This window comes from Mustela erminea, chromosome 17 (genome assembly GCF_009829155.1).
Source record: "Mustela erminea isolate mMusErm1 chromosome 17, mMusErm1.Pri, whole genome shotgun sequence".
Classification (NCBI taxonomy): Eukaryota; Metazoa; Chordata; class Mammalia; order Carnivora; family Mustelidae; genus Mustela; species Mustela erminea.
Window position 1 is genome coordinate 11332770 of NC_045630.1, and position 11957 is coordinate 11344726.

At 44.0% G+C, this 11957-nt stretch overlaps 1 protein-coding gene across 2 annotated transcripts in view; it reads left to right on the plus strand.

The window, feature by feature from the left end:
• Positions 1–8941, plus strand: part of CNST (consortin, connexin sorting protein) — a 113737-nt gene extending 104796 nt beyond the window's left edge. For both annotated transcript variants that reach the window (XM_032317524.1, XM_032317526.1), the window contains exons 10-11: positions 1402–1537; positions 4882–8941. In XM_032317524.1, the coding sequence (XP_032173415.1) occupies positions 1402–1537; positions 4882–5087 (342 nt within the window). In that variant the 3' untranslated portion in view covers positions 5088–8941. The remainder of the gene's footprint in view (positions 1–1401; positions 1538–4881) is intronic.
• The last annotated feature ends 3016 nt before the right edge of the window (positions 8942–11957 follow it).

Here is an 11957-nt window from a genome sequence, read left to right on the forward strand (position 1 = left end):
TTTCTATAGACCCATGTTCAGGGAAGCCCAGTAGAAGATTATATTGAGTCATTTGGCCCTAAAAGCCTTGAGTTATAAAAAGAACGAACAGGATCAGTTAATATTTATGCATAGCACATTATCAGCGATGGCTGGCTGGAGCTGGAAATCGCATTAAGTATTTTATGCCATCGATCACACAGACGACATCACAAGCAGAGCCCTCAGCTTCCAGTGACCTGCTCCCAGCAAGTCACTGACACCTGCATGTTGGGCCCACAATGCCCACCTGTGTCATCACCCGCAGCTTGGCCATCAGACCAACTCACAGGTTAACTTCTTCGAATCAACCTGCTGCTTGTTGGTGGAGGGGCCCTTTGCTTCCTGTGTGGCTCGACCAGCTGACCCCTTCTCCCTACACCGTGGAGTCTCTTAAGTCCTAAATGGCAAGGGCTTTTGTTTTTGTCTTTGTTCCTAAAGAAAGGGTGGGGAGGAGGCAGCATAGAAAGGGGTGGCGGTGGGGGACAGGAGATTTCAGCCAGCTCTTTCTCCGAAGGGCCAAATAGTACACATTTTAGGCATTAGGGTCTGTTGGAGCTCCTCATTTCTGCTGTTGTAGCAGCCCCACAGGGTGTGTAGATGAATGGGCTTGGCTGTGTTCCAATTAAATGTTATTTACAAAAAGTAGGCAAGGGGCCCTTGACCTACTGCCTGTAGTTTGCCAACCTCTGCGTATTACAAAGCAACAGATCCCTAGGAAACTGGCTCTGGGATATTCCAGAAGATAAGTCCTTAAAATACTTTGAGCAGTAGAGCCTAATTTCGTAAATACATAGTGTCTCAGAGGACCTGAGCTTGCCACCTGTTTTGATGTTAAGAGTTGGCATGGGGCGGGGGGTGGGGGGGCACCTGGCTGGCTGAGTCGGTAACACGCGACTCTCCATCTTGGGTACTTGAGTTCATGGCATCGAGTATATGTCACATCTCACATGTTCGTTTCTTAAAATTGCTGGTGAATAGAAGAAGAATTGGCGGGCATCAGCATCTGGTATACGGCAAACACCAGCAGTCATGATTAAGCAGAGTGGGGCTGTGAGTGACCATCTTACGGGGGCCCTCCCGGGGGACATGGAGCTGAGAGCCCGGTGGGTACAGGGAACCGTGTTTCTGGTCCCTGCGCGCTGCAACAGGCCACGGGCGCTGGAACCCGCTCTGGCGGTGGGGACAGCCGCTCGCGTTTCAGATCTGTGTTATTTGGCGGTCATCTCCATAGAGTCAAAGTATTATTCTGTTGTAACGATTCTGATAATTAATTGTGACGGCGTTTTTCTCTGTAGGAGTTGGGTAAACCTGTAATAGAAATGCCAGTGCCTGTTGAGTAGAATCGGCCTCTTTACTGTTCGTGTGAACTATCTCCAACAGGTAGTCCCTGCGGAAGGACTGGTCTCTATCTTAAAGAAGAGGAATGAGGGTGTAGGAGACCATCCTGCCCAGATGCAGCAGAAACCATCAAAACGAAGAGTGAGGTTCCAGGAGATCGATGATGACTTGGATCAAGGTAAAGCCCCCCCGGGGGTGGAGCCCCCCCCTCCCGGGTCTAGCACCCAGCTACTTCTCTGGGTCGACTTGGGAGCATGTTTGGTAACAGGGTTTGTAAAAAGTGCATGTGTACTTTGTTGCTTTAGTATGTGCTGTAAAGAAACACATAGAATCAGGGGCGCCTGGGTGGCTCAGTGGGTAAAGGCCTCTGCCTTGGGCTCAGGTCATGATCCTAGGGTCTTAGGATCGAGCCCCGCATTGGGCTCTTTGCTTGGCAGGGAGCCTGCTTCCCTTCTTCTCTCTCTGCCTGCCTCTCTGCCTACTTGTGATTTCTGTCTGTCAAATAAATAAATAAAATCTTTAAAAAAAACAAACAAACATAGAATCAAATGATCATCAGCAGTTCTGTTATTCCTGAGCATTTGGTTCAAATAAGTGAGCAAGTCATAAACTTCAACTCCTGGCCTCCCTGTCTTACCGATGGACAGTCTGCTTGGAGCTCATTCAATTTCCTGTTTAATACTTTTTTTTTTAAGTGAGCCTGCTATTGTCTTTTTTTGTTTGTTTGTTTGTTTGTTTGTTTTTAAGTAGCCATTCATATTCCTTTGGAGGTCTGAGAAATAATATTTCTGGATTACAAGGATATTCTCTGGTGATTTCTTTCCTTTTTTTTTTTTTAAAGTATTTTTGCCTTTATTTCTTAAAAAGATTTTATTTATTTATTTGGGATAGAACGAGAGTGAGAGAGAGAGAACGCGCATGCGCACAGACAGGAGGAGCAGCAGGTAGAGAGAGAAGCAGACTCCCAGGAAGCCCAATGCGGGGCTGGATCCCAGGGCTCCAGGATAATGACCTGAGCCAAAGGCAGTTGCTTAACCAAGTGAGCCACTCAGGCGTCACACTGCAGGGGTTTCTACATGACTTTAAAGGAAATAGAGCCTCTGAAGATGCTCACCTTTGCCCCCTCCCCCGGGCCCCATGTGTGCCTTTGTTGCTAAGGCTATCAGAGGCTTAGGTCAGTAAGGGTGAGAAGAAATACAGCATGAGTTTTCAAGGGGCTTCTCAAGTTTATAAAACAACGGCATTGCTAAAATAGCAGAGTAAACACGTAGCTATGCTTTCTAGGTACACAAAATGATCGCAGTGGAGTTCTCTAAATTTTTACAGTAGAAGCTTCTAATTTACGGTTATGAAGGAGCCTTGGAAACGATCTGTTCCCAACCCTCCTTTTAGCTCAGCACCCAGGCTTCTCCAGAGAGAGTGCTCGGTTCTCTGCACGAACGGCACTGAATCGTTGCTTACCAAGAGGAGCCCTGGATTCTCAGAGGACGTTCCTACATACTAGGTGGCCATCACATCTTAGCCCGGTCACTTAGCTTCTGCCCGGCTGCCACCTGTGCCTCACGGCCTCCAGGTTTGGCCACGGAGCTATAAATAGTGTTAACACCTGTCAATAAAACAAACAAGACAAATGTTTTAAAATAAACTGTGAAGGGGCGCATGGGTGGCTCAGTCAGTCCGTGTCTGTCTTCGACCAGGTCATGATCCCAGGGCCCTGGGATCGAGCCCCGCATCAGGCTCCCTGCTCAGCGGGAAGCCTGCTTCTCCCTCTCCCACTCCCCTTGCCTGTGTTCCCTCTCTCGCTGTCTCTCTTTCTCTGTCAAGTAAATAAATAAAATCTTTTTTTAAAACATTTTTATTTATTTATTTTTTAATTTTTTAAAAAAGATTTTATTTATTTATTTGACAGAGCTCACAAGTAGGCAGAGAGGCAGGGGGGGTGGGGGGGGCGGGAAGCAGGCCCCCTGCAGAGCAGAGAGCCCAATGCGGGGCTTGATCCCAGGACCCTGGGATCATGACCTGAGCCGAAGGCAGAGGCTTTAACCCACTAAGCCACTCAGGCACCCCAGAATAGCCGTTTTCTTAATATTGAGAGACCAATATGGACATTTTTATTAAAAACAGTCCTGCCCGTTATTAAGCAAAATAAAAAGAAATCACTGTACTAGCTAGAACATCACTGTTCCACTAAAAGATAAGAGTAAAATTGAGTAATGGCATCTGGGTGGTTCTGTGGGTTAGGCATCTTCCTTCGGCTCACGTCATTATCTCAGCACCCAAGGATCAAGTCCCATATCGGCCCCCTTGCTCAGTGAGGAGTCTGCTTCTCCCTCTGTCTGCTGCTGTCCCTTCTTGCTTGCTTTCTCTCTTTCTCAAATAAATAATATTTTTTCAAAAAAGTAAAATTGAGTAGAATGCAAAAGTGATCCCACCCAAAGACAATTTTTTATTGTTTAATATCAAATTGACCTTGCTTTAAGGTGAGCTCATGATGTGAACTCCAAAGATATTGTAATATTGAGATTGTAATTTGTACTCCAAAATAAGGCTATGAGCATACCAGAGAAGAACTGTCCTTCTTTTCTTTTTTAATAGAGGCGATTATATTCATTGTGTAAATGAGCTAGTTTTCATTTTAACATTGACGGGCTCCACAGATGTGTGTGTCTGTGGTGACTGATAAGTGTGTGTCTGTGGTGACTAACAGGTGTGTGTGGTAACAGGTGTGTGTCTCCAGTAACTAACAGGTATGTGCCTGGTGACTAAAAGGTGTGTGTCTGTGGTGACTGACAGATGTGTGTCTGTGATAACAGGTGCATGTGGTGACTTGACAGGTGTGTGTGTGTAGTGACTGACAGGTGTGTGTCTGTGGTGACTGATGGGTATATGTGTGTGGTGACTGACAGGTGTGTGTCTGGTGACTAAAAGGTGTGTGTCTGTGGTGACTGCAGGTGTGTGTCTGGGATAACAGGTGTATGTGGTGACTTACAGTTGTGTGGTGATTGACAAGTGTGTGTCTGTGATAACTGACGTGTGTGTCTGTGGTGACTGACGGGTATGTGTATGTGGTGACTGACAGGTGTGTGTGTGTGGGTGGGTGGGTGTGTGTGTGTATGTGGTGACTAACAGGTATGTGTCTGGTGACTGACAGGTGTGTGTCTGTGGTGACTGACAGGTGTGTGTCTGTGGTGACTAAAGGGTAGTATGTGTGTGTGGTGACTGACAGGCATGTGTCTGACAGGTGTGTCTGTGGTGCCTGACAGGTGTGTGTCTGTGGTGACTAAAGGGTAGTATGTGTGTGTGGTGACTGACAGGCATGTGTCTGACAGGTGTGTGTCTGTGGTGCCTGACAGGTGGGTCCCATGCAGTCCTCACATGCACTATCTTCCTGTCAGCAACTCCTTCCCCTGGAGGACTCAGGTTCACTAGAAACGTCTACTTGCCATGATCAGCGAGAAGACAGCAGACACCGGGATTTCCATTTTGCACCAGTTTACCCTTATTCTGTTCTCCTGTTCGCAGATGAAGTGGGAGGTGGTTCCTGTATTTTACTGGTCCTGCTGTGCATAGCAACGGTTTTCCTGAGTGTCGGAGGAACTGCATTGTACTGCACTTTTGGTGACATGGAGTCGCCCGTTTGTACAGACTTCGCGGACAACGTGGACTTCTATTACACTAAGCTACTGCAGGGAATGGCAGAACTGAAACACTGGATCTACCTCTCCTAGCGGCGCTCAAGAGGCACAGGCATGCAGGCAGTGAGAATCAAAGAGAGAAACTTTCTAAACAGCGTTTATTTTCAGAGTTCTGTAACATGCATCCCCTCCCCGCAGCAAGGAGCCCTGGACTTCCAGAAATGGCAGCTCGAAATGGTGATCCAGAGGCGCTCTCAGAACAACCCTGAGGCACAGGGCGATCCGAGCATCGTGGATGGAAGGAATGGGCTTCGGAGAGCACGTCCGCCCGCTCCGTGCTGCTTCCTAGTGTAGCGAGCTATGCCCAGCAGAACTTCAAGGGCGCTGGTAGAGCCCCACCGTTTTTAGCTGCCTCGTCAAGCTAATGGTTAAAGGACACTTGGTTTACATGTGTTGGTCCAAAGACATCGCTTCCAGCCATCACGCAATAAGTTTGTGTATAATCAAAAGGAGTTACCTTACGGTTTCATTGTCTTTTTTTAATTAGCTTTGGGAGCTGTGTAATTTAGGCTTTGTGCATTATTTCCAGATTCTGTTCTTCATCTGTGAGATGATCCGTGTGTGAGTGTGTGTGCGCACGCGCATGCGTGCATGTCTGTTTCAGACGGTTGTCATAAGCAAATACCTGATGTAGAATAACAAAGATGATCTTCGTTTGAACCTGACTACAGATGTGTGGGCACAGATGGAAGGCTTAACTGTGGAACAGATGAGTTGTAGAAATCTTAGCCCCAAAATCAGACACTGTGATAGATCTGGGACAATTAATTTGATTAACTAGCCAGAAATTAATCACAGGCCTAGAGGTAAAGAGGAAAAACTAAAGAGCTCCCTCTAAGTCTCAGGCACCCGGCTTCATCATGGGTTCAGTGCTTCCTGAGGAATGAGGAGTGCCAGACCCACTTCTCAGTAGGTGAGCACCTGTTATTAGGTTCTGAGAATCTAAGAACCAGAATACAAAGATCCAGAAGATTTTAGTTCCTGCTCTAGATGTTTTAATTCTGGTCTTATGTAAAATAAACTACTTTGGCACATGAAATTAAATCATGATATATAATTCAGTATTAACAAATCACACATTCAGATGTTCGAATGTGCATTCGTATCATGGGCTTGATTTAGACCTCTTATGGGATCATTAAGCGAAAATTCAATCATATCTTAAATAGGTAAGTGTCTGATTTTTGTTTCAATCTGCCAGTTCAGTGGCATTTCCTTTTCTAAGGTACAGTGGTCTAACATTTAGAAAGCTTCACTTTGGCTTTTTATAGCATAGGCAGCCTTTTAACAGAAACAGAACACATGAATTCTAGTTTTTTAGCAAGTGACCATTATTTCATGTTTTTTGTTAGGATCACTTGAAAGAAAAAGGGAGAAATTACTTTCTAGTTGTTACTGGCTGGTACAGTACCTCCCTGTGTGTTTCTCTTATTTATTTAGATTATATGAATTTTAAAGGGCTTTTTATATAAGTTGGAAGTCTGTTGTTGAGCATGCGTTTGGTTATCCCGATGCTACGGATTTAATTGCTATGTACTTAGTGTTTTGATTTTCTACAATTTCGGTTCAGTGTACTTTTAGGCTTGTTCATTTTTAAGTCGGTGTTTTATTTTCACTTATAATACCGTTTGACTTGTCTCTATCATGTACCATAAACTGTAATATTTTCAAGGATTATAGATCAAAGATATTTATTTAGAAGTGTACAAGAGACTAAAATTTAGATTCCTTATACTTAAGGCTGATTTTATTAGAAGATTATTTTAATGTTCTATTATAAATTTTAAGAATTTGTATTCAGATGGTATGTAAACTATGTAAAATGTTGATGGTACTATCTCATGTGGTTCTAGAAAAGACATTCACCCAAGTCTGCCCCATCAGAGACAAACCTCTTCTGTTTAACCCTCGTGATTTCTAGTTACAGGAATTTGGTGGTGGGGATTTCTGCCAGTTTTATGTCAAGATAAATCAGAATTTCCCTCCTGTTCACCTCTTTTAGGTCACTATCAAAGTCCTAAATAATCTGTAGCATCACATTTGCCACCAGGGCCACCCGTTTCTGAAGCCGAAGACCTCACACTGAGGCACAGGACTGAGACAGACTACCTGGTTCTCAGGGGCCCATTTGGGTGTCAGACGAACCATATGTGTCCTCACGCTTCCCAGGGAGTGTGAGGTGAGCTCAGGAATATCTTGGTATCTTGACTTAAAATGAGCATGAAATCTCAACTAGAAAAACTTAGGGCAACTTTAAAAAAATGTAATAGTCATTTATTGCATGAATTGGAGTAATTCCATCTGGTGATTAAAAAAAAAAAGAAATTGTTATTTCACGCGTAAAAAAATCATCCGGTTTTACTACAATGTAATTTTTTCTCCCATTTGAAAGTAGTGACAATTATTTGTAACTAATCTTCCCCAAAAACTGTATTTGAGGGTAACAGATCAAGCTTGTAATTTAAAATGACACCAACACAGCGTCTCCAAGAGTTTCTTTGAGCCGTGGGGTACTGAGAAAAATGGCTTTAAAGCAACAGTGAAATGCCTTGAGAGGTTGGTCTGGCCCCACGAGCAGATGGCCGTCTATTTTGGGAAGTCTAAGAGGTCCCTACGTGAAAGCTCTTTTGGTTCTAAACCGTTCCCCTGTGTGCCTGACACAGGAACTGAAATTTACTCTGAAAACTCATTCCTTCGGATTTAAAAATCAAAATCCACTGGGCTGTGAATCTGTGTATTATGCCGAGAGGATTTGAAATTTGAAAGCAGGCCTTATTTTGAAAGGACAGGTGTGAACTGGGGCGTGCTGGGGCGGCAGGGTGCGGAGGGGGCAGGAATTGAAAGAGAGTCAGGGAAGGTCGGAAAAGACAGAGAAACCCTTTGGCTGTGAACCCGCTTGCTGAGAGGCTGGCTTTGTGGGCATTTACCCCCCAATTCAAAAAGAGACTGATTTTTGTCTACCCACTGCATGATCTGCCGAACTCTTGTGGATTTCTGTGGGTTTCAGTAATACTCATACACCCCTGGATACTTCCCCGCGCAGTGTGTGTGGTGTTTGCACCTGTATTTGTGTGATGCTTACGTCCGGAAACACACATCCCTCCCTGCAGGTTTGTATCTCCCCAGTCCCGTCTCTGCTTTCCATCCTGTCACGTTATCTGCACCCTCGAAAAGAACAAGCACAATCAAGGCTTGGGCACAAATTCTGGTGCCATCTGCCGTTTGAATAACCTCAGAGATCAACATCTATGGTGCCCCATGCACTAGCCCTATAAAAACTCGGGTAAGCTAAACATTTCCTGGAGAGTTCTAGGACAGTTTAGCTCTTCCTGGGTTTAGGGTGCTGAGAGACAGGGATCTCTCCTCCCTGGTTCTAATGAGAGGGACTCCTGAACTCAACTTTCTGCCCGTTGCCCTGAGATCGGTGCGACCGTGAGCAGTGGCGGTCGCCGCCTTGCACCTCCACAAACGTGTGTGTGCCTGCCGCGTGCCTAGGACTGAGCTGGGTGCTGGAGCTCCAGGAACAAGAAATCTAGCAGCTTAAAGAAGTTAGTGTCGGGTGAGGCACATGAGTTTGGGAAGGAGGAATCAAAATGAAGAAACTGAGGTTCTTGCTACCCGTGGAAGTAGAAACTCGAGTTCATTCTCTCTGACCAGGTGTCAGCACTATAAAGAATAAAAGTAAAATTCTAGGGCGCATGGGTGGCTGAGTCTGTGAAGCATCTGCTTTTGGCTCAGGTCATGATCCCAGGGTCCTGGGATCGAGCCCCACATTGGGCTCTCGGCTCAGCAGGGCGTCTGCTTCTCCCTCTCCCACTGCCCCTCACCCAACTCATGCTCTGTCTGTCCTTGGCTCACTCTTTGTCTCTCAAATAAAACCTTTAAAAGCAAAAACAAAATTGAAAATCCAAATAGCCTTGAATAACACAAATGAAAACCTCACAAAACTCCAGGTCCAGATGTTTCCTCAGTAATTTTTATCAGTCATTTAAGTGAGAAATCATACCCATCTGACAAAACACCTCAGAAAGGAGAGTGTACTTGCCAGTTTGTTTCATGGGACCAGCATCACTCTGAGACCAAAACCAGACAAGACAATAAGAAAAAGTAGTTAAAGACCAACATCACTCGTGAACTTAGACACAGAATCCCTAATAAATACTAATCGGTCCAATCTAACAACATACATGAGAAAATACAGCATTGAGACCAATTGAGATTAACCCCAGAAGTACCATGTTGTTTTCACATTCAAAAATCACTCAATATGGGGCGCCTGGGTGGCTCAGTGGGTTAAAGGCTCTGCCTTCAGCTCAGGTCATGATCTCAGGGTCCTGGGATCAAGTCCCGCATCGGGCTCTCTGTTCAGCAGGGAGCCTGCTTCCCCCTCTCTCTCTGCCTGCATCTCTGCCTACTGTGATCTCTGTCTGTCAAATAAATAAAATCTTTTAAAAAAAAGAGTCACTCAATATAATTCACCATTTCAACAAACAAAGGGAAACCATATTATCATACCAATAAGTGTGTACAGTTCATACACCATTCATAATAAAAACTCTGAGCAAACTCGGACTTACTTAACTTGCTCAAGGGCATTTCTGAAAAACTCACAGCCAATATCAAATACCTAGTTGAAAAAGACAAATGCTTTTCTTCCTCAGGTCAGCAGCAAGGCAAAAATGGTCATTCTGACCAGTTGTATTCAGTGTTGTACAGGGTCACCTACGAAAAGGCAAGAAATAAAAGACATACCAACTAGAAAGGACAAAATAAAACTTTTTCCAATGACATGATTGTTAATCAAGAAAACCCTAAGGAATCTGTAGAATGCTATTAGAATAAGTGAGTTTAGTGAAGTCATAGGAGGCAAGGTCAATACACAAAAAAATCAGTAGTATTTGTGGATACCAGCAATGAACCATTGGAACATGAAATTAAAAATTGCAAATAAATGAATCAAAATTCATTTTCACGGGACGCTTGGGTGGCTCGGTTGGTTGGGCGGCTGCCTTCGGCTCAGGTCATGATCCCAGCGTCCTGGGATCGAGTCCCACGTCGGGCTCCTTGCTCAGCTGGGAGCCTGCTTCTCCCTCTGCCTCTGCCTGCCATTCTGTCTGCCTGTGCTCGCTCTCTCCCCCCTCTCTCTCTGATAAATAAATAAAATATTTAAAAAAAAATTCATTTTCACTTACAATAGGACCAAAAACATAAGACTCTCAAATTTAACAAAATGTGTGCAAAACCTGTGCAATGGCAACTATAAACCACTGCTGAAAGAAGGAGACCTGAATAAATGAAGAGACACAGTCTGCCGGTGGAGTAGAAGATGCCATGTTGTGACAATGTCTGTTCCCTCCAGATGGATCCGCAGACCTGTACCACCTCAAAGTCCTAGCAGTGTCTACGAGTGGACAGGCTGATTTTAAAATTCATGTAGGGTTGCAGGTGACTTAGAAGATAGCCAGTGAGGGGTGCCAGGGTAGTACAGTCAGTTGAGGTTCAGACCTTGGTTTCCGCTCAGGTCGTGATCTCAAGGTCATGAGATCGAGCCCCACGTTGGACTCCGCTCTTCACTCCCTGCAGAGAATCCCTGCTTGGGATTCTCTCTTCCTCCCCTTCTGCCCCTGTTCCCAGAGTTCTCCCCCAACCTTTCAAATAAATAAATAAACCTTAAAAAAGAGAGAGAGAGAAAGAAGAGATAGCCAATGAAACCTGAGAACAAAATCGCAGGACATGTACTTCTTGGTTTTGAAACTCAGTGGTACGGTAACAAAACTGATGTGGCACGAGGACAGTCCAGACGTGTCTGTGTTTATGGGCACCGGAGATCCTCTACAGAGGCTCCAAGGTAATTCAGTGGGGCAAAGGGAAATCTTCAACACCTAAGGCTGGAACAACCACATGTCCCATTTGTGACCTTTACCTCACGCATAAAAATTAACTAGAAATAAATGGATCCAAATGCAAATGCTAAAACTATGAAACTTCTAAAAGAAAATGAGAAAATCTTTGCAACCTTTGGGTAAGCAAAGTTTTCTTAGAACACAAAAATATATAAACCATATAAGAAAAACTATTTACTGAAATTTAAAAACTCGTACTCCTTGGGGGCACCTAGCTGGCTTAGATGGTTAGAGCATGTGGCTCTTGATCTCAGGGTTGTGAGTTCAAGCCCCACATTGGGTGTAGAGATTACTTAAAAATAAAGTCTTAAATAAATAAATAAATAATAAAAACTTTTACTCCTTGAATTACATAGGAAAATGAAAAAGCAGACTGAGGAGCAGAAATAAATATTTGCAATACATTTATTCGATAAAGGCCTTGTATTCATAATATGTGAAGATCGTACAACTCAATATTATGATGAACAATCCAGTTAAAAATCTCTGGACACCCTTCACAAAAGAAAATACACCAATGGCTAATGAGCACGAAAAGATGTTGAATATCATTAGTCATCAAGAAAATTCAAATGGAAGCAGTGAGAAACCTGCTAGAATGATTAAAATGACCAAGACTGACTCTACCCCGGGAATGCAAGGGTGGTCTGGCTTAAGAAAATTAATGTAATAATGCCTTTAATAGAACAAAGCAGAGGAGGGACATGATTATCTAAACCAAGGCAGAAAAGGCATTTGACAAAAATCCAACATTCTTTCATCAAAAATCTCTCAATAACCTAGGAATAGAAGGGAACTTCCTCAACATGATAAAGAGAATTTCAAAAACAAACAAACAAACAAACAAAAACCCTACAGCTAATGTGGTGAAAGACTGGGAACTTTCTCCTTGAGATCAGGATTCTACTTTTACTATTGCTATTCAACACAGTACGGAAGTTCTAGCCAGAATTAGATTCCACCCCCCTCCAAAAAAGCATCCAAATTGAAAAAGAAGATG